The sequence below is a fragment of the Rissa tridactyla genome, chromosome 1, assembly GCF_028500815.1.
Source record: "Rissa tridactyla isolate bRisTri1 chromosome 1, bRisTri1.patW.cur.20221130, whole genome shotgun sequence".
NCBI classification, from domain to species: Eukaryota; Metazoa; Chordata; class Aves; order Charadriiformes; family Laridae; genus Rissa; species Rissa tridactyla.
The window spans coordinates 185,506,398-185,528,928 of NC_071466.1; the positions used below are offsets into that span (position 1 = coordinate 185,506,398).

A 22,531-nucleotide genomic window follows, 5' to 3' on the forward strand; every position below is an offset into this window, starting at 1 on the left:
ATGGTTAAAAAAAGTCAATAAGGTAAAAAGAAAAAAAAAAAAAAATAAGAGCCCTCTCCAGAGTATGTCAAACAGAAAAAACCACAAACAATGCTTATTCTAGCAATAAAATAAACATTACAAATATTTTGTAATAAAAAAACATAAATATCTCAACAAAGTTACAAAACAATAATTTCTCCTGACTCCTTTAAAGACCACCTTTAAATTCAGGAACTTCAACTCATTTCAGCAAGCCAGATGCAGCTGTGGTGATTAACTTGCAAAAAACCATATTCACCCCTCCATAAGCAATAATGACCAAGAATAAAATGCAAAACAATACTGGCATTTTTACAAGACCATACAACAAATCATTTTTGTTTTCAGAACAGTTAATCCTTTAAGGAAGAAACCAGTGAGCAAACGTTCTTTCCTTACTGTGTATTATCAAGCTACAAACTATTTTAAATTCCACTATTGTCATTGACATTGAAGAAGTATGCAAACCATTAGAACTTTAGTCCGCGAAAGAACAGGAACCATCATTTTCTGATTATTTTAAATAATATGCAAGAGATATTGAGTGAGTTTACATTTTCACCCGCATTATTTCACAGTATTAGTCAGAATCACAGTTGGAATAAACATAAAAAGAACACTGCAACATACCTGTGTGACCATGCTTTGTATATACGTGGTTGGATGCTGCTGCTTTTGTTGAACAGCACTCTCTATTGCTACTTTCGCTACAGTGCTTGGATCCGCTCCAGCTGGCACAGCAACCATAGTTGCACTGCAACCAGCATTGTTGGGGTCACTGATTGTAACAATTCTAACTCCTACTTTATTTGGAATTCCTGGAACAGTTTCCCTGTCATTATCCTCTGCTGGCCTCTTTACAGTTTTGCATTCTGCTGTGCCATTAGTAGACCGAACTTCGGATGACAGGGTAGACTGGGACACTCTAGGTCCTGAGTGTGGAACTGCTATGATTTGATGCCCCTGTATAACAGAGGCTGTAGATTGTGGTGAGACAACTACACTTGGGCGTTGCTGAGGCACATCTGAATTCAAACTTGAAGCTAGAGGTCCATTAGGTAAATCAGTGTTGGTACCACTAAGTTGCTGGGTTAACAGTTTTGCAGCCTCCTGTGTACCGCTTACAACAGGTGAACTACTCAAAGTTAATACAGGCCCATTAGAAATTCTTTCCCCTTGATCACCTTTGGCAGTATCTTGCTGCGTGGCATCCAAATTCCCTTGTTGTTCCACTGAAGATATCTCACCATTTCCTACATGATTGGAAGTTTTGTGATTTGGAATGTTTTTGCTCAAATGAGAACCATCTCCTTTATCAAAATCACAGATTCCATTAACTAGGGGCTTCTTCAAATCACTTTTAATTTCCTGTGTGTCCATTTGTTCAAAGTTCTGCTTTCCAGGAGCTCCGTTCTCACCCATTTCTAATGATGGCCCATTACTGACTTGTGAGCACTGATTGGCCTCATTCTGAGTTTTCCCTGAGTTAGAAGGAGGTAGACTGGAGTCACTATACTTTCTCCCATTTAAAAGACTTCCCACCTGCATTTCATTTTCTTTTGCATCCCCATTGCTGGTGTTTGCAGCTCCTCTTCGGCAGGAAGGATTCTCCATAACTTCAATTTTACGTTCATGAATGTGTAAACCTGTTGCTTCCTTTGCTTCTTCCTCCTTTTGGCAAATTATTTTATCACCTTTGAATGGGGGAGCAGCAGTACACGGTGATTGTCCAGCTGAAGGTGCTTGAGTAGCTGGAAGCGTTTGCACCTGTAGCCCAACTCCTGTCTGTGCTCCACTCACTGCAATTCCTGCTGGAGCAATGATTTGAGTTGCATTTCCCTGACTCACAGTTGCAGTAGCAAAACTCGTATTTGGCACAACTGTTATCGTAACCTGGTTGCCAGTAGTCCCTTGGAAAATAGTCGCTGGGCTGTTTGAGATCAACTGGCCTGGCAATATCTGTAAATTAGAAATGGGTACTGTTTGTACTGCCCCTTGGGGCTGGATTGCACCCGGGACCAGCTGAACATTTTGCTGTCCAACTAGCAGCTGCTGAGCTGGAGACTGTCCTTGAACTCCAAAACCTGGTGCCTGGTTATTGGCCATCTGATAAACCACCTGAGGGCTAGGAGCTCTTGCATTGTTAGGTGGAGGAATCTGCGGAGCTGGGAGTATAAGCTTCCCCCCTGGAGTTGAGGGGCCTCTTTTTGGAAGGAGCAGTTGTTTTATCAGGCTAGACTCACCAGAGTTAGGCTGGCCAACTCCGGTGTTAGCTTGTTGTGACTGAACTTGCATTTGTATCGGTTGTTGTACCTGTACCTGCTGTTGCGATGATGCTGGTGAATGTTGCTGCTGCTGCTGCCTCTTTACAGAAAGCATCTGGCTGACAGTAGGAGGGGGTCCCTGTGACTGAGGAGTGGTAGATGAAGAGGACATAACTGCAGGGACTTGATTATTTGTAACCGGACCTGGGGATGGTGAAGAAGATGGAGTAATGCTTGGCTGTCCAGTCAACTGGACGGTTTGACCAGCGGGAATAGAAGCTGGATTAGCAAGCACTATTTGATGAATGGCTGGTGCGTACGTTTGACCTTGCTGAGCTGGCTGGCTTACAATCACTACACTTTGCTGGGATGGTGGCGGAGGCTGCTGCTGTGGCTGCATCGGCTGCTGTACCACGGCAGGTGGAACTTGCTGAGATGGCAGAGGCTTTGGTGCAATATTCTGAAACCCTACCCTAGATGTTGGTGGGTTTTGGACACCTGCGATTGTAACCACCTGCCCAGCTGCTACTTGGAAATTTTGAACTGTGGTGGCAGAAACGATGTTAGATGCAGAGGTTGTGACATACTGCTGTGGTGCTATGATGACTGTATCTTGTTGCTGGTTGCCAGCAGGGGACTGCTGAGATGATGTCTGCCCAGGTTGTGATGTGCTGATTAGCTGCTGACCCTGTGAAACTGCTGAACTGCATGCTGGTATGTTTTGTACTCTGCCAAATATATGACCCTGAGGTACAGCTTGCTGAATTACCGTAACAGGAGTGCCTGAAGGTATCTGTCCTGGTACCACTGCGTGCAGTGGAGACTGTTGTTGAATTACAGGTTGGTGGTGAAGCAACGTCTGAGAACCAACAACAGTAACAGACGGCTGTTGTCCTGTAGTGCTGTGATTTTGATTAGAAGCTTGTGGTGCTCCTCCTACAGCAATAGTAACAGGAACTCCAGACTGGGGAACAGAGCTCTGTATCACTGCGGCCTTCACTACTTCACAGGATATTGGACCTTTATTCTGTATAACAGTCACTGGAGTATTTTGTTGCTGCTGTGTGTGAACAGAAGGATTTTGTGGAATTCTAGAAACAGTCTGTGCCACAGTATGAACACCTTGAATTGGAAAAGACATCTGTGTTGCTGTCAAAGTTGAAGACTGGTTAATAGGGGTCCTCTGATAGTGATTTCCTACGCTTGGTAGCCCATGCGGGATTCCTGTTGAAATAAACACAGTAAAGGTTTGGAAGCAAAAACTATTTCATAACACTTTAATATAACAATTTTTTTAAAAATCAAAGGCTTGAATTTCTAATTCTATATGAAGCAGTTTCTCTTCTCAGCTATACTGCACCTGAATTAATGATGCAGCAACAGCGGCTTGTCTGCTGACTGACAAGTTTATGGGTTACATGTCAAATACTAGAATGGCATGCAAGTACATACTGCAATATTATTCCTAACGTTATTGAATAAAATCAAAGAAACATGGCCTTGACTTCCAACACTTTCAAACTATTTTGAAAAACTTGTGTCTTTTATTGTCAGTTCAGAATCAATGCAAAATACTTGATAATTAATTAATTTAAAAACCTGCTGGCGAAGGAGACGAAGACACATCAGGAATTGAATCAACCCGGACAACTGGGGTAGACGAAGTTGGTTGCTGCTGATAGTACATCTGAATGGGAAGTGGTATAGCTCTCCTTTTCACTCCTACCACATGTATATGTGCTTGACCGTTGTTACTTGGATCTTCTACTCTCTTCACTGTATGATTTGGAAAGACGGTTCTGCCAAACACAACATAAATCTACGTTACTAAACACAATAACTCAAACCTCTTACAATGCTTTTGTTTTAACTGACCGCTCTTGTGTGCGGAGTAAGTGCACCAATGCCTGTATCTTTGCAATACAGCAGGATTCTCCAATAGCATCTGAATCTCAATCTCATTGAGGTCCAGCAGATGGTCGGCCAAGATCTCATACAAGCTTAGTGAAAACTACAATACCTCCAAAAACTACTTGTGAAAGAATTAAAAGTACTATAAGCAGAGAAGGAACCCTATCAAAGATCCTGAAATAGAATGAAAAAAATTTAAAAAATTCTAAACATTTGTTGCAATTAAAATTCCAAAACTGGATGTCTTACAAACTCAACTCAGTAGATCATTTCTCAAAGAAATCTAAAGCTACAGGTTAGTACATACAATTGCATCTTTATTGTTGCATGAATTTTTTGTCTTACCGCAGACATTTATAAAATCCAGTTGATGTTAGGATTCCACCTCGAGCTAATTTACTACAGGTAGAGAGGTATTCAGAGTACATTTCTGCTCGAGAAACTGAGCAATCAAGATTCACCTCAAAATGTGCATTCAACCTGAGGATGAAAAAATAAACTATGAAGCAAAATGTAGTGAGTACTTTTAAAAGGGTTGTTAAAACACTTCTGTCTGTCACAGAGACTTCTGAGACCTGATAACAACATGGAAAATAGCACTTCAGTATATGGTCTTGTCAAATGTCTGTTCCATACTTTCTCCTTCTCACTGCTTATGATTCAACACATGGGACCCCTAACACACGTAGTCGGTTTTACATGCAACATCTTATTTACATATGTAATATGCAAAATAGCCTCTACATATGACTTTTTTATTGTATATTCAGAAACAAAAACCAAAGAAGAATGCATTGTTTGCTGACGTCTCCTCCCCACAGCTCTATTCTTATTTCTTAATGATTCTACCTTAGCAAAAGATGGACTGAATGCTAGATAATTCTTTATCAGAAATTTCTATCAAAAGTCAGTATTTGTATCAAAACCAAGATTTTGTTAACTGATCTGCTAATGAAGTCTTACTTTAAAATACAAGTAAAACCAGAAACAGAATAACAGTCTCAACCTTATCATTTTGATAGAGGTGGGAAGGCAAGAGAGAGGGGACTGGGGTTCTGAGAGAGTACTCACGCAAACACACACACTCTCATTTGTGGAGTCTCACACTACACCGACATCAATAAAACCCTTGAAGAACCTGTTCTGCCTAATGTTAAATTTCCAGGGAGAGAAAGTATTTGGGTCTCCTACAGACTCTCCACAACCACACAGACCACCCAACCCCTGACCAGGAAGCTGTGAGAGAAGGAAACATTTTCTATCATTTTAATTTTATTTCTTTCAGATCCATTATTTCAACCCAGTGACATGGGAACGGTTCAGCCCCAGCAGCAACAAGGTAGTAACAACTCTCACACAATGCTTAAATACCAGTACCATAACATAAGCTCAGACAGAATAAAAATATTTTTTAAATTGTCATCATTTACTATACGGTGCTACCACTTCAGAAAACTACATCGCGTTCTCCTTTGTAGAGTCTTACACTCCCAATATAACTAGATGCTTCAGAAGGGAAAAAGCAAATGATTACATTCTTTAAATTGTGTTCTCTCATAACCAGTACAGAGCAAGTATAATGCCACTTGAGTTACAGTTTCATTACTACAAAGATTGAGATCACACTGTACAACAGAAAGTCTAGGTATTAATTAAATTTGGCATATCAGACAAATGACTGTCCAGTTGGGTGTGTTAGGCTGACACACTATCACTGGCACAAGCGAAGCGAAGATATTAGGACTTACAATGGTGAAATCGGATCTGCAATTAGCACTTTACTGTCACACACACTTACTGTCACTTACCTTACAAGGACTCCTACTCAGGCTAAGCTGGCTAATAATATATCCAGGAAGGTCAGTTTAAATACCTTGTCTTTCTGCTGCTTCTAAGAGAGAGTAACTTTTCTAAATTCTACTGCTATGATTTACTCATTTTCCCATTTCTCTCAACAGGAAGCAATGACCGAAACATACCATGAAAATTTACAGGAATGCAAGACACTCCACGTTAGCATTGATGAAAATGCTTGGAAGAGGCTGCTCCTCTGTTCTCAATTTGCCTTTTTTTTTTTTTTTGGCAACACAGTATTTAAGGAGAATTTTCAGGACTAGATGTTAATTTTTATTTTTCACTAGCTCAGATCTACCTAAGATCAGAAGAAAATTAAGTACAAAATAATCGTATTCAACACTGACAGCTGCAGAAGCACACAGAATCAAAACCGAAGCAGGTATTTCAAATCTTCCTGATATAATCAAATACTTGAGTATTTGATGGTATCACGCAGTTGCAGCATGGTACCTACCCTTACTTGTTTTAACAGTTGAAACTTCTATTTTATTTTATACAGAGTGCAAAATTTACTTTGCCTACAGCTTTACTACTGAAAGCTAAATGTCTAGTGGTCTCTATAGTCAATAGAGGGTGGCAACAGAAGGTAATTCGTAATCTCATCAGAAACTAGGCAGGTGAAGGCAATTCAGTTTCCTATTGGGGGAATCTCCCACTCAATTAAAAAGGCAGCCTAGAAAACTAGCTTTGGCTCGAGACCAACCTGCAGATTGCTAAATTAAGCTGCAGTGATTCCAGCTCCAGGTACCCCTGTTTAAATGTGATATTTCTCAGTCTTTCAGCGGTACGCATTAATAATACTTTGCAATGTGCAAACCGAAGTATGGGAACAAGAATCTGCAACATTTCCCCCTTACAATCAAAGCTTTGCTGGAAGTATAGGTAAAACTAAATCATGACCAAAAGCAGTAAGCTTTGATAAATTCTACCCACTTTATCTTGAAGGCCCTTGTCTGATCAGTAAGGCAATTCATGAACACACATATAAGTTGTGAAGCAGCAGAGGTGGCAGGGTCCATCAGGAACCAATTAATACAAATATTTGAATGTGAGTAGATTTATGTAAGTTAAATAGTTCAGAAAGATCACCCTCAGTCCACGTGAGAACCACAGGCAGAATAGTTTTTCCTTAAATATCTGACAATGACAATATTAGTTCAAAGCAAAAGAACTTGGATGGAAAAGGCTTTGATCTTCCTTAACTTGCTCGAGGTTCACAATGATCACATAAGAGTTTTGCAGTGCCTCGCTTCATAATTTGATAATTACTTTTATATTGGTCCAGTAATACAGTAACACATAACCAGATGAAAACACTCATGAAACAGATAATGCTGCTTGACAATTCAAAAAGTAAATAAAAATCAAGACCAGAGTCAAAAATCGAATTAAATTCTATTCTAAGAGAGAAAACAACTAATTTTAAATATCAACTGCTGAAGAGTGAATATTCTGATTGAGTTTTTTCTTTCATACTTCTTCAAAGCAATGACAGAATGATTTTGCTTTATACTTTTCAGAAAAATTAGTCTAACAGTAAATAGCAGCAAGCTAGAAAATTCTGTGACACATGAATACAGGAATTTTTTTCTGCTTTTCTTCTTCATTAAAGTATTTGAATAGAACTGTACACTTACCACTGACATGCAAATTTCTCGCTGTCTATTTCTACTATTCCTGGTGGTGGAGCAACATGTGGTGCTGTTCTAGAGCCTGTGGACAATGAGGGGAAGAAAAACAAACTTGCTGAAATGGTTTTTGCTCTCCTGAATAAAGAAGCACTTCAACTCCGTGATTTTCACTGGTAGAGTTTCTCCTGTGTGTGTAAGCACGGCTGTATCCAGCTAAGGCAAGTCACAAAGGTGGACTAAGCAGACTACAGATGTGCACCACAATTTACCAAAGCGAAGCAGGGCATGCCAAGGCCAGAGCCACCACTGAAGTGCAATCATGACATAAGCACTTAATGAACAACAGTTTCCAGATTCACAATCATGATCCACGATCTCAGTTCTCTATAGAGCACTGAGCATGATTTAAGGGTAGCACAATACTCCACCAGAACAGGCATAAATACACAGCTATTATTTTTCCAATTCCTAAGTGGAAGCAAATATAATGTAAAAAATTTTCTTGCCATGTCACATTGATTCCCTCTAACCATCCCCTTAGTCACATTCTTCTCCAGTCACTTTAACTGTGATATCTGCACCCATTCCAGAAACAGTACACTTAGACATGTAAGCCAGTGTCTGTTGTAATAGTCCTTTCTCCATTTCCCCCCCCCCCCAGAACAAATAGCTATGTTCCATCTTGTGTGCACTTGTGGTGTACTGCTGTATGCTTTTATTAGTAAAGACAGAATGAGGTACATATGCTACTCCCCTGATCAGTAATAGTTAGCTGTGCCATCAACTTCCAAAGCCACAGTATTAAATCCCAAAATAAAACTGCAAAAATTCATTATCATTCCAATTTAATTTACAATTAAGAAAACACTTTTCAAGCTTTAAGCAATAGTTAAGATTTGGTTCACATCACAATAAGCTGTTTAGCAGCTTCAACAGAGGCATGATTCTGTGTGTTTAATCTCATCTCTGCAGTTCTATCAAATACCATACATTACTGCCCAATAGTATTCTGTGTAAAACAGAATATAAAATGGACCTCTAATTCTCTGCAAATCGTGGGAACAATCTAGGATGGACACTTTTTCTTTCCACTGAACAAGTACATAACTTCAAGTAAATTTTCAGTCTAGCAACTGAAAAGTACTAAGATTCTTTTAAAGCTTGTTTCACCATCGTTTTGCCTAACATAGCTTTATCTTTGCTTTGTGAACAAGTATCTGAAAAAGATACTGTACACTATGCATAATACTATACTTATTTATGTAAATTAATCAGAAACCTACAGAAGACAAAAAAAAAATCATACATGCCACATAGGAAATTTTGTAGGAGAGTATGTTCTCTTGCAGTGATACTAACCTGGGACACCTGTTGCATGGGCCTGTGAAGAACCATGATCCATTACTTGTGGTCTGACATCAGGTACTCCTTGCTGGCTAACACACTGATGTTCAATGAGTTTTACAGCAGTAAGTGCATCAGATCCAAACATCTGGATGTCCATAGAAACCAGACATACTAATGTATCTGAAGTATTAAATGTAAAACCGACAATGACATTAGGACAAGACGAATGCTGTTGGAACATACCGATTTGCTTTAAAATTGCTATGTGTTGAAAGAAAAGAAGCCTCTGTATGCTTCTGTAGATTTTTATTTTTTTTAAACATACTTCATGGCATTAAAAAAAAAAAAAACTTCAAAAGTTTTAGCTTCCCTAGTTATTAACCTCATCAATTTCTTGAGGACACAAAGAATAAATTGTAGTAAAACTTATTATTCTAATATCCATCCCTAGAGCTGCACACACACACAAGCAAGCCACATTTTAAACCACTGAACATGATATATTCCCAAGTCTTTTTTCCTACGTAAGTGAGAGTGATAGATTTTTGCTTCTCCCTTACCTATGCTCTTTTCTACTTTAGCAATCTTTGAGCAGGCCACTTCTCCCATTTCTGTGAGCATGTATAGCACCTCAAGTGCTGAGATTACAAGCAGCACATCTGGTAGCGTGAGATGACATATGATCTCTTTATAGGATTCTTGATCCACATATTCACAAATTAAGACACCATTATCTTCAGCCTTACAAAGATTTGCCAAGATTTCCATGCCTGGAGAACAAATACAAAATAGTTTTAAATGGCAATAATTACAATTCTAATACAACAATAGAATAGCTAGAGATCTTACCTCTCATTTTTAAAAATCTATCCCTTGACATGAGGCATTTTGTAACAGTGTGAAACATTAGATGAGTAGTTTTGAAATCAACAGGATCCAAAAGAAGCTGATGAGAAAGAAAAAAAAAAAATCTATGACTAACACTATGCATATAGTGCTAATGGCTCAAATCCTTAAATTTGCATATCAAAATATAAGATTCAAAAGTGTTTAAATGCAGCACACGTAAATGACATTTCTGTTCACAAAAACAGAACCCTGTGAGCTTTTTATTGTAGCTAGTATTTTGAGCCCCCTCCTCCTTTTTTGCTCTGAAGTAGCAGTCTAATTTACATTTTCCAGTGCTCAGAATAAGGAAAATAACTTTATTCCCAGGCAGGCAACAGTATACACAAATATACTTTAATATCCAACAAAGAACAGAACTTGAGTAACGACAAACATTCCTTCCCAACCCTATCACAATCGCTCATCCTGTTTCTATCCACTTCTGCTTCTCAATCAGAGCTCTCAGACGCTATAATATCTAACATTATTTCTTATTCAAGAAGAGCTGGATACACGGTAAATGAAAATACCACCTTTTTTCAATGTTCAGCAATGGACCAATACTTCACATCTCATTCTTTGATACTACCCATTTTACATAAATTATCTGTTGTATTTTAAAATATAAGGCATATCTGAACATATCTGCCTATAAAATCTGTAAAATTTATCTGCACAATGATATGACATACTGAAGCAGTGCATTTTGTTACGTTCAAACCTCTTTGAAAAGAAAAGGATGCCTCACGTGATTCAGACAGTATACCCAGTGGCATGAGACCAGCTTACTGGTGACCACTAAACACAGCATAAAACCCTCTACCACCCCCTTCCTCAAACATACGATAAGTTATGACTAAAGGTTATAATTGTAAAGTGAAGAAGCTAGCATGCATTCTGCAGAATTTAACTGGATTCCTTTCTTCTCTCTGGAAAACTAAACTGAAAGTTACGTACTATGAGTATCTTGTACCTCCCTGTACAATCAGTCTTCTCCATGTGAATCTATTTTAGCAAAGTGACACATACAATCTGCATTTTCGTTTTGGCTCTGAATTCTTGTTTTCAAATTACTATTTACAAATTCAGAGAATAATTTATTTCCTGCTTCATCCAATGATCAAGGAAAAATGTGATTCATTTAATTAACACTTAAGTAATGCTTTTATCAAATTATATCGTAATTGTTCTGTTTTAAAGCGCATTACCTCTGCTGCAATATTTCCCAGCGTGTCAAGCCCCAACTGCCGTAGAGAAATAAAGTGACTATGAGCAGAGAGTAGCAGGAACCGAAGACAAGTACGATTAGCTGCCAAAAGTTTAACATTTCCCTCTTCAAAAGAAAGGTTACGTAAAATCACTGCGATCTGAAGTACCCGCTGCCCTTCAATATCATTAATGCCCAATTTGCGAGGTGGATGAAATAAGGATTCCCAAATCCATTCTTCCGATGGAATATCTACAAAGTAAATAAATAAATTTTAGTCCTTCCTTCACTGTATTTACCAACATATATGTATTAAGATTAGTCAAGATGTCTCACCTTGAGATTTGCTTCTGTCAGAAATTAGGTCACGGACTTCAATATCCTCAACAATATCCTTCCAAAACTGAAGAAAGAATTAAAACCACATTTAATTTCTAGGGGATTATATTTCTTTAAATACTAATTACTTTTATTTCTATTACATAAAAATGGAAAAATATGAAAAGCACTGTTCTTTAGAAACTTTGTAGTACCTTGGTTCATCTAATAGTAACCACGTTTTTCACTCATGGGATGATATGCAAGATGTTCAGTACTCTAGATTAAGAAACTCTTCTTTCAAGCACCAGAAGTACACATTCATGATCAACCAACACTACCACAGTAGTACTTTGCTGAAGCACATACTGAAACTATATGGATGGTTTTCCACAAACAATTAGAAATTCCACAATTATAAGTGGAAAAAAAAGTACATTTCATCCTCCTCCACCTCCCACAAACAGTGAACTCCTAAAGCAGAAGATGGTGACTCCTGCTAGGAGTACAACTGTCAGATTTCTATCTGGAGAGACATTTTAAAGCTTCTGCTATGTTTTCCACATCATCATAAATCAATGAAAAGAGAGAAGCAACAACCACTGTCACCAAACACCTTTATAATTATAAGCAAAACAGAATGCTTCAGCAGACTGGAATTCAAATTACTTCACAAATATATGGCCTGATCTGTAAATGGTTGTTATGTCACTAGTCCTGTTGAAATTCAAGCATTAATCAAGGGATTAAGGTTCGCAAACTAAGAAAGAAAAAAACCTCATTGTGATGTATATTAATATAAAAATATATAATGATATATACGTTCTAATGTGTGTATTATAACAAAAATATAAACATTCATTTCACTAATAAAAATTTATACATTCCTTTCACTCACTGATGAAATACAGCTCCCGTTTTGGGTTATGATCACAGAATAAAACCACAAATAATTCTGGACAAAAAAGGAAGGATGGGAAGTACGACCAGCTGAACAGCAGGAGAAATTTTGCTATGCAAATGTAATTACTAAATTACAGTGTTCATACCAAGCTTGACACTATTATTTTCCTGAAAAATAGAATACTACAGATTTTCTAAATTGGAAGGAAAATAATTTTATTTTCCACTGCAATGCTGCTAAATGACATCCAAGTGCTGTTTAGTAAAGAGGATTGCTTGCATAGAAAGGATTATTACCTCATTTTAGCAAAGACAAGAACCGCCAGATAAGAGTCTAACTTCTTACCGTTTGTGACAAACAGATTTTTCTAATTAATACTGAGGCTATCATCAAGAGCCACAGAAGACAAAGGCACGTAGATAAAATCTGCAGAATGTCCTTCATTTTGAGCTGCCTTTACTTTTAGAGAAGGAGAGTATTTAAGGAAGAGGCTTCAGTCATTAGTATAAAAAGTACACAGAAATATACTGTCTAGAAATTTACCAGACAGACCACACTTTCCTTTAGGATGTTTCCCTTTGGAAAAGCAATGAACACAGTAAGCCTTCTCATTTCACTGCTACTTAAAAGAAAAACCACAGACGCTTTTAAAGATTAGTTGTGTAATCAGATAAGTATTTTTAAAAAAAGTTAATATCGAACAGAGATACTTAAATCCTTCAAACTGAATCTCTCTGGAAGAGGCCAAGGTCAATCACAATACAGTGTTAAAACTGCTGTCACACATTAAATGTTAAAACAGCAACATCACATTTTGCTAGCTGAATCCTCCAATAATCCACTTTTCGTCACTTAAGTGTATAGTCCAAAATGAAACATTTAAAAACCTCTGGCAATATAAAGTCATAAAGGAGTAAATTTTTCTATCTGGAAGGCAAATCATCCTGAATTCATTCTCAAAGGGATGGAAAATGAGGATTTAAGTTTTTTGCAGATGAAGACACTGCTAAAGATAAAGCCTCAAAGTACTATGGCTAAAGATGAAGACAGGAATATCTTGCTGGAAAACTGTACATCTCACCTAAAACTCACAGAATAAACAGATCCACGCTTAGTTGCTTGAACAACTGAGAAAGTCTCCCCTCCTAAAGAAGCAGTCTGTGAAAAAAATGCTAGTTGTCAGCTCAGATGAGATTATCTTTTTCAGAAAAGAACAGAACATGGCTCCTTTCTGTAAGTTAAAATGAGATACACACCAAGGCCCCAGATAAGGTTTACTTACACATAGCTGCTATTCTTCAAATTGTTTCATTATACAGTCATGCTGTGAGCATAAAATGCTAACCACTCCAACCAGAGAATTTTTGCCTCAGGATTACCTAGAGCATATGCACACGCCCTGTTACCTACGTGAAGCACACCAGAATAATGTGCATCCCCCACAGCCTCAGTTCCTCCGAGTCCTAGAGATCTGGAAAGGCTCTTAAAGCTCTAAGGAAGAGAATCTGCAGGATAGGACATGAATATGCAGACAATAAAACTTCAAAAAGAACAATTAAGAAAAATACTTTTTTTTTTTTTCCTCTAGAGTGTTTATTTCTACATACAGAAGCACTGTGGGTAATAACGTTCACCAAAGCCACTGCTTTACCTGCAGAAGTGTCCCAGAGGCTTTTGTTTGCTCAAAACTCTAGGTTTGCATTCCCAAAGTCAGCATCCATCATTGGTGTTTCGGCAACTGCAAAATGCCAACTGCAGCAGTAAACCAGGCTTCCTGTGAGCACTTTGCAGATTTTAAAATCTCAAACAGATGCTCCAGAGTCATCACCAAAGAACTCAGAAATATTACAAAAAAACCCTCAAAAATACTATCCTACATCCTCCATTCAACAAGCCAGTAACTTAAAACAGCTTATCAGTAAGTAATGTGTTCAGAAATCCAAGCAGCTAAGACGCAAACTATTGTGTATGGCATTTTAATATGTATGTGGCATTTAATGTATCTTTTTTAGAGATGGGCTGCTAATGATATAGAGGGGTCAGGATTTCCCAGGACTCTAGCTGTTGACAAGAATGTTGCAACAACAAATGTTGAGTTGTAAACCTGGTCAGTGTATATCACTATACTGAACTCCAAAACACCTGAAAGCTTTACCACAGATATAGCTGAGGTGAGTTCCTAGCCAAGGAAAAAGACAGCTATCTCTAATTATTTAGAAGGTAGAACAACTTTCCGTTTGATTCCAACAAGCTATCTTCTAGCATGCACCATTACCAGTCGACTGTCTCCTCCAGAAAAGTCACTGTTCAGAGAATGACAAACAGCTTGAAGCAACACTCTTGTGCACTGCATGTACAGTCAGTAAGGAATTAAAAAACTGCAGTCAGCCTAGCCTATGACAATCAAAGACTCAATCAAATTATCAGGCATAAAATCTACTTGTCCAAACATCTTATAAAAGGTTGGGTTTTTTTAGAGATGCTATGACAAATAGATTTCAGCTGACCTCCGTACAACCAATAATGAATATGTCAATAGTGAATATGAATTCTGTATCTTTCACTCAGAGGACTTCAAGAAACCCAAAGCGAATTCCAGGACACGTAAGACCTCTTCAGAAAGAAAGAAAGAATGACAGAAAGTCCTTGATAAGACTTTTAGGAAGATAAATTGTACTTTCCATTCCTTAACTTGAATGATGAAGCTTGTTAATTACAAAACCCCTTACAACACAGTAGGGAAAAAACACCAATAAAAAAAATAATTGCACCTTGTTCTGAAAGTTATCCTCTGTGATTCTGATGAAATACAGATGTTTCCATACCTCAGACAAATCTTCACACTGGAATCACGTGTCCTGCCAGTAAACGATCAAAAAACCCACCCAGTTCTTCTTGCAAAGCACTACCATTACCTACAGTGATCTCCATCTTGTACTTCTGAATAAAGGCGTTCAGATGTCTTAAGCTCAGAATGAATCTGCAGCCTCTATTCCTTTTCTTTACAAGGAAAGAGTTGGCCTGAATTGCCTTCTTTTTTGCATTTAAGCAGAGCAGTTTGATTGCTCTCAGTCCACTCAACATTTGTTTCCTGCCCAAGCAGGAAAGATCCCTGAAAAGGATGGGGGCGGGCAGAGAACGACGAGGTGAAAAATAGACTTAAATAACCTACATACAACATTCGTTATCTGTTACAAGAGGACAAGGTGAAACACAACAAAATTTTTGTTTGCCCAAAGGAAAGACAAAAGTGGAAAAAACACAATTTAAGTCAAGCTTCCCGGGTGTTCCTTTGAAAAACATACATTGCAGAGGCAAGAAAAAAAATCAATTTAGCATCACAAGCAGTTGTTTATTCCCTACTATAAACTATGGATAGCTACAATCTGATACTACATATCAACAGAAATAAACAAGAAAGGATGAGAAAGTGAAGCTCTTTATCAATAGATATTCATATATATATATATATTTACATCATGATAACACAATGTAATAAAAATATAAAGCTAAAACTTGGAAGCAAACAAACAATGCTTGACTACACGACATCCAGATGCTAAGAGATAATGGACAAAGGTAAAGAGCAAGAAAGCCAAGTTCCTTTGGAAAAAGATGCACAGAGATATACAGAATTCACTGGAAATCAGATGAACCAAATTACTGTGCATAAAAACAACTGACATTTGAGCCCAGAGATCATATAATGTAGCAATGATCATGACTTCTTATTGCCCAAGAAAAATATGACAGCAACTGGAGTCAAGTCAGCTTGACAGACCACTGTGAGAGACAAGAAAGGCGACATTTGAAAAAATATTTCAGGCATTTAAATGTATAAGGATCTCACTCTACACGCTATCTGAGAAAGATTCAAAGAATAAATGCAAGTAAAGAAAATTATCATAAACTTATAAAAACAAGAAAGAGTTGGACAACAAAAGAACAACTCCATCTGATGAGAAAACATCTGAGCAGGATGTCATCAGAGCTTGGGGATGGGGACAACAAAACGAGACACAAGATGACAGGCCAACTGCCAGTTATTCCAATCCTTAACTAAGGACATGCAGTCATTCCAACTAACTACAGATTTAAGCTTATTGACAGCACCAGGAAAAATCAAGAGAGGAGAAAGCAACAAATTAACATAGCTATAAGGGATAACAGCAGGTTCAACTAAAATGATATTAAAATTCCGACAATTAATGGAACAGACCCCGTGACTAGTGAAGACATTTGATTCAGTTTAGAGGGAAGCACTGTAGAAAGTAAGAAAAAATGTAGCGCTGCAGATAACAGAAATTATGAATTTTCCAAACTTTTTTTTATAATGCAGTGAGGATTGGAAGGGGAGGGAAGGGGAAGGTACTTGATTCCCTTCAACTGGAACAGTAGTGATGCTGGAGGACACAACTAATAGGGAAGCTCCTTTGCTTAGAAATATGACATTGCCGAACTAGTAGACTGCTCTGAAAAAGATGATAATATTGCATATGTAAAGTAGAATGATTTTAAGTTAAAATCACAGAATAGCAGCATATAAAAATTGAAGTATTGGTGCTGAAACAATTGACAAATTCTTTATGATAAATTAATACAGAACTCAAGAGCTGACTGAATACCAACCAACCAACAGTTATTGCAGAGATATTTAATGGTGGGAGAAATACTAATGGTGCTGCTGTACCACTCCTGATGTGCAAAGACACAGTACAATGAAGAGAAAAATAATGAAGAAAAACATACGGCCATCTTTCTTTACTGAAAACTAATTTAAAAATACTAATATGACTAAGACACTTAAAAGTAAATCAAGCTTATTTTTAACAAACATTAAAAACTTCCACAAAACATTTTAGTATAAGTACATAATTCTATAATTACCCCCAATACCTGTATAAAGACACTGAAATACAGAAATTAAAACACCTCTATAAAATCCAAAGTTCCAAGTCTACGTTCATATATTTCAATAAGCAGGAGGAAGAGCTTGGAAAAAAGTTAATAAGAGTAGCTATATCGATAAAATGTCAAATATTCTGAACATATCTCGTATATCCTTTGTATTTGTTTCACTGCATTTGAAAAGCTATTTTCAGGTAACAAAGACCAGGAGTTATTTTTTTTTTATTTTTTAATAGAACTGACATACCAACACTTAAACTGATATTCAATTGCCAAGAATCCATGTTTATCATTTCTCTGTGAATCCTGTATTTAACCCTGAGAATCATTTTCAGAAGGGCTTCAAGACTTCTAATATTTCTCAGCAATCCCCATCCCCCAACCCCAAAACTCCAACACATGAAAAATCCACTATGGTCTGAGGGTAACGTTTACAAACTCAACAAAACTTCTATCCATCCAATTCCTATTAACTTAGAATTCATGTGTTTAAGAAATTGCTTTCCCCGCCCTACTTTCTATGGCTCTCTAACATTCATGTGTTCATGCCATCACTATACTTTAACTTATAATTCTTAATTTTTCCTCTCACACTTAAAAAATCTTTTACATTTTCAACTTTACACAAATTTCTAATCTGCTGCCATTATAGTAGAGAAACAGACTGGAACAATAACCTTACAAAAAACCAAGACACAAACAACTGGCAGCAAAATAAAAAAACCCAAACAAATAAAGAAGAATTTTTTAAAAGATAATGTGAACAGTGAAAGGAGGGAGACACATTCAATAGCCATTCTATTAATCTTAAAGATGTAAAAGCAAGTTTTAAAAAAAACCGAACAGATACACAATCTCTTCCATGCCAATCAAATATTTCTCTCTTATGTCACGAAGCTCCCATAATGCTTCCCCGATTTCTGTTTTGACACAGCCCCAGCTGCAATACAAAATAAATTACTTCCAGTAGTAGGGTCAAACAAATGCTTGAAGTAAGATGTTCTGAAGAATCTGGATTCTTGGCATTAGAGATATTTTTAGATCTGGTGCTAGTTTCTGACATGCTTTCAGTAGTATTTCGCTACCAAGTGGTACTATACATGTTGTAATGTTTAAAAATAGATCTTGGAGAGCATCCAGGTTTCTTATTAGTAAACCGTATTGCAGTTACAGTGGTTCTACTTAACACTTTGTTAAAAACATTTATCAGAACCATCTGTCCTTATCTATCACAATTACTTAAGTTTATATAATTAATGGACATATAATAAATTAGAATTCTGTGTAATTTTAAATGTTTACAGATCTAGACGTGGCGCTTGCTGCTGCTCTGGATCAGCAACAGTCTGTGACAGTTTAGGGTGAAGTCAACACAGAAGTGCTACGTGCTTTTAAAAAAAAAAAAGAAACCAAACCAAAATACAACCTACAGTACTTCTGGACATATTTTTCAATAGAAAAAGGAAACAAAGATTACGAGCATTGTTAGTTTTTGGGTTTTTTTGCTTTGTTTTGTGTGTGGTTTTTGTTTTTTTTTTTTTTTTTTTTTTTTTTTTTTTTTACACTTACCTTCAGCACATTTGAACCACATTTTCAAGTTCGTATACTAGCAAATATGAGAGTTTACCTTTTTTGTTCTTAATTTCACCTACGAAATTCTGGTTAGGGAATCTATTCACTGATATTTCAGCAATACTTATCATTTAACTAACACTACTATGGTCCAACTTGTCCCAAAATTGAGTTACATAAAAATAAACCAAAAGACACATGGAAAAAGCTCCTAACAAATATTTCTCTATAACACTGATAAGACATTTCAGTATATGAGACAATTAAGGAATTGAGCATAAACCTGGCTATGAGTTCACAAGGATCTCAGCAGCTTATCTCTTCACATTTTTACTTAATAGAAAGCATAAGTCACGAAAATATATTTTAATCTAGATTTCTTCTATTTTAGCCACATAAATAATAATCTGAAATTCAATTTAAAGAAATTGTGTATCATAGCAAATATGCTGAAATGTCAAATCTCTTTCAGCCATAATAAATTTCATGCTCTCATTTACCTCAAAATACTCACCTAGAGTATAGAGGAAGCATTTATAGGAAGAAACTTAGTTATATTTTTACCTCATTTCATTACTTGTACAGTAGATCATGCCCTCTAGTGGAAAGATAAAAAAGCCTTGTGCAAAAATAGTTTGAATGAAGCAAACTTGCAACATTGCTTACTTATTTAAATTTGTCCTGTGCTTCTTATGTTATGGACTTAATTTTCATAATCCAGAATGTTCCTTAAATCATGATGGCAGTCTTAAAAAAAACAAAACAAAACAAAACAAAACAAACAAACAAAAAAAAAAAAACGCAAAACCAAACCAAACCAAAAAAATCTAAAAACAAAAACTCCAGCATTGTTTTTGCTTGCTAAGTATGTTGGCCAGTTTTCCTTTTCGTCATATATATTAGCTTTCTTACGAAAAGAAACATGGAACGTCTTTATTCATTTGCCTACACTTATTTTTTCTTGATACAGTTCTTCCTCCTTACCCAAACATTTTACGACGACTGATTCAGTATCCTGTTATATTCAAATCAAAGGAATAAAGTTGAGAGTAATTTAAAAGACAGATGCTAGTATATCTTATAATTTTCTATCTTTTTAAAGGATTTGATACCCACTATATGCAGCTTAAAATTTTAATAATTTTTAAATTACCTTAACAAAATCTCTATCAGTTTTCTCCTTCCATTCTTCTCCAAATACAGCAGAAAATGATCCTAAAGCTTTAAGCATAAAAAGCAGAATTTAGTAAAATAAATTAAAAAAAAAAAAAAATCAACATTTTTTGGTTTGATTTTTACTAATCCATAAACTAAATAAAGATTCAACAACACTACAGACTCTTCCAGGATTACCTTTTCATTAAAAAAAAAACCTGCACTAAATTGCACAAACCAACTGAAATTTCTATCGCTGTTGTAAAACTGCAGTGGCAGTTAATTAGTCTAAGTTGAGAATAAGTAGTCCATAAAGAATGGACTAGTTTGTGAACCATTTAAAAAACACATGTGAATCTTTTCCATAGCTCTTTTCCAGGAGACAAGATGACTGCTCAGTTTTCTACCTCACATCAACAACTGTTTTCCATGTGCACAGCAAAAGCTGTAAACACTACTTTAGTAATTAAACAAATTCCCACTAATGTTTTCTAAAAAACATAATAGTAGCAGTGAGATTTTTGACAGCACTCAATTGAAAGTCAATATTTAACCAGGAAGCGTAATGGATGTTCTTGCATGTTTGGTGGAGCCACTACCACAAATTGTCTAATCATTACTCCTTGAAAGCAGCTTGAAAGCACTCTGTCTATCTGACTCAATACAAAAATAAACTAATGACACATTTAAGTTACTCTTAAAACATTTTGGTTCATAATGTTTTATTGTTTTGAGCAAAATGCCATAGATCTCAATGCCAAGACCACATCAGCTCTCAACTCACAGAATCCAAACCTAGGCTTACACCGCACTCCAAACTGAAGATACTGTGTACCCCCAAAACCCCCGGGGCTGCCGTTTCACATGCAATATAATTGTCATCTCAAACTTTACAGGGGGAAAGAAAAAGCTGAAGACATATTTTTCTTGTTACCTAGAAAGAGTGCATTATAAATACTAATAATGATAAAACCTTAATTACAGGCAAGCCAAACCTAACCCCCACATTAAATAAAGATAATCAGCTATCATTTGCACCTGAATTTATCATGACAGTATTTTCATTCTATGTGAATTTTCTAATTACAGATTTCATTTAATCACAAAACCTGACAGATTTACCTTCATTATTTATAATAAAAAAGCACGTAAGCATTTCAAATCAAAGTGTCATGCTTCAAAAATAAGTAAACACTCCCCTCCTTTCTTTCCCCGATTCGTCCCAATTAGTCCTCCTAATGCTGCCAGTGCACTCCCTGGATCTATCCGGAAGATACAATCAGGCAAGATAAAAATGAAGTTTTCCCCAGGAAATGAAAAAAGTAAGCCCCATTACACGCTCATCGTTCCTCTCAGCTTCACCTCAAATATTTTTCAATATAAGAAATACTAATACAGACCATTTATGGAACAAGCCTGTGCTCAGAGTCCAAAGTAAGAACTTGAGAAAACACTGTCTACCTTTGCAACATCCAAAAAAAAAAAAAAAATCATTAAATAGCAATGTAAAACTTGATTAAATTATTTATAAATTCCTAAGTCCGCAGAAGTTCCATCAAAAGAACAGGGGAGTGATAGCAAACTCAAAAATCTAGAGAGCACGCATTCTGGAATCACTAACATGCAGGGCTAAGTTTCACTTCAGCTTCCTTTCAAATATTTTTTATTTGAAAGTTCCTGTTACTGGGCTAGATGCAAACACTAAATGACCGAGACCTAACCATAGCTGAAGGGTACAAGTACAAACCAAAAGCGTTGAGAGAGAAGCTGGAGAACACTAATCCAATACTGGGGAGAGGAGGGGAAGCTACAAATCGTTATGTAAAAATGCTAATGATTTAAAAAAAAGAAAATCCCAAACCACCAAACAGTATACAATGTCTAACACTGATTCTTCCCCAGAATTTTAAACAGAATCTCTGACATACCATGCCATGTCTGTGCTTACGTATGCAAAGTAGTTTTATACTCAAACAGATATGATCATCTGTACTAGCAGACTTAAATATACTTAGCTGAAAAAGCTCATTTGAGCAATTTCTTATGGTGACAATTTCTGGAATTCAGTATTAAAAAAAAATAAATAATCAGTACATAAAACCAGTAAATACTTTCTCCTCACCACCACGAGACAGGAGCTATGCTGTTATGATTTTAGGATGGTTTGGGTTAATTTATTCTTTTTCCCCTCTCCTTGACAGAAAGACAAACAAGCAATTAACAAAGAACAACTTGGCATGGAGGTCACACTGAACAAGTCAGAAGACTTTATTTCACATATTAAAAGTATTTTGATGGAACAGACTCTCTTTTAAAATTTATATGCTAACGCGTATTAGTAATTCTGAAATTCAGATTAAGATCTTAATCCCTTCAGTTTTGTATTCCGAATTTCACTACAGCTGAATGTGTAGTGAAGTATGAAGATAAAAATCTTAGTGGGTCATTTTTTAGAGACTGCCCTTTGATTTTTAAATTTGTGACTGCTACTAGAAAAGAATTATGAAAAGTCAGCATGGTCTTATGAATTCAGAAGAAAGCAGTAATA

At 36.5% G+C, this 22,531-nt stretch overlaps 1 protein-coding gene across 2 annotated transcripts in view; it reads right to left on the reverse strand.

Moving 5' to 3' along the window:
• ARID2 (AT-rich interaction domain 2) overlaps nucleotides 1-22,531 on the reverse strand; it is a 105,758-nt gene that overhangs the window by 21,318 nt on the left and 61,909 nt on the right. The window contains exons 6-15 of one of the 2 annotated variants that reach the window (XM_054185531.1): nucleotides 19,982-20,049; nucleotides 11,463-11,529; nucleotides 11,128-11,378; nucleotides 9,881-9,977; nucleotides 9,592-9,801; nucleotides 9,044-9,211; nucleotides 7,691-7,766; nucleotides 4,542-4,676; nucleotides 3,885-4,084; nucleotides 652-3,509 (exon numbers count right to left, since the gene is read on the reverse strand). In XM_054185531.1, the coding sequence (XP_054041506.1) occupies nucleotides 652-3,509; nucleotides 3,885-4,084; nucleotides 4,542-4,676; nucleotides 7,691-7,766; nucleotides 9,044-9,211; nucleotides 9,592-9,801; nucleotides 9,881-9,977; nucleotides 11,128-11,378; nucleotides 11,463-11,529; nucleotides 19,982-20,049 (4,130 nt within the window). The remainder of the gene's footprint in view (nucleotides 1-651; nucleotides 3,510-3,884; nucleotides 4,085-4,541; nucleotides 4,677-7,690; nucleotides 7,767-9,043; nucleotides 9,212-9,591; nucleotides 9,802-9,880; nucleotides 9,978-11,127; nucleotides 11,379-11,462; nucleotides 11,530-19,981; nucleotides 20,050-22,531) is intronic. The other variant, XM_054185541.1, reaches the window with a different exon arrangement.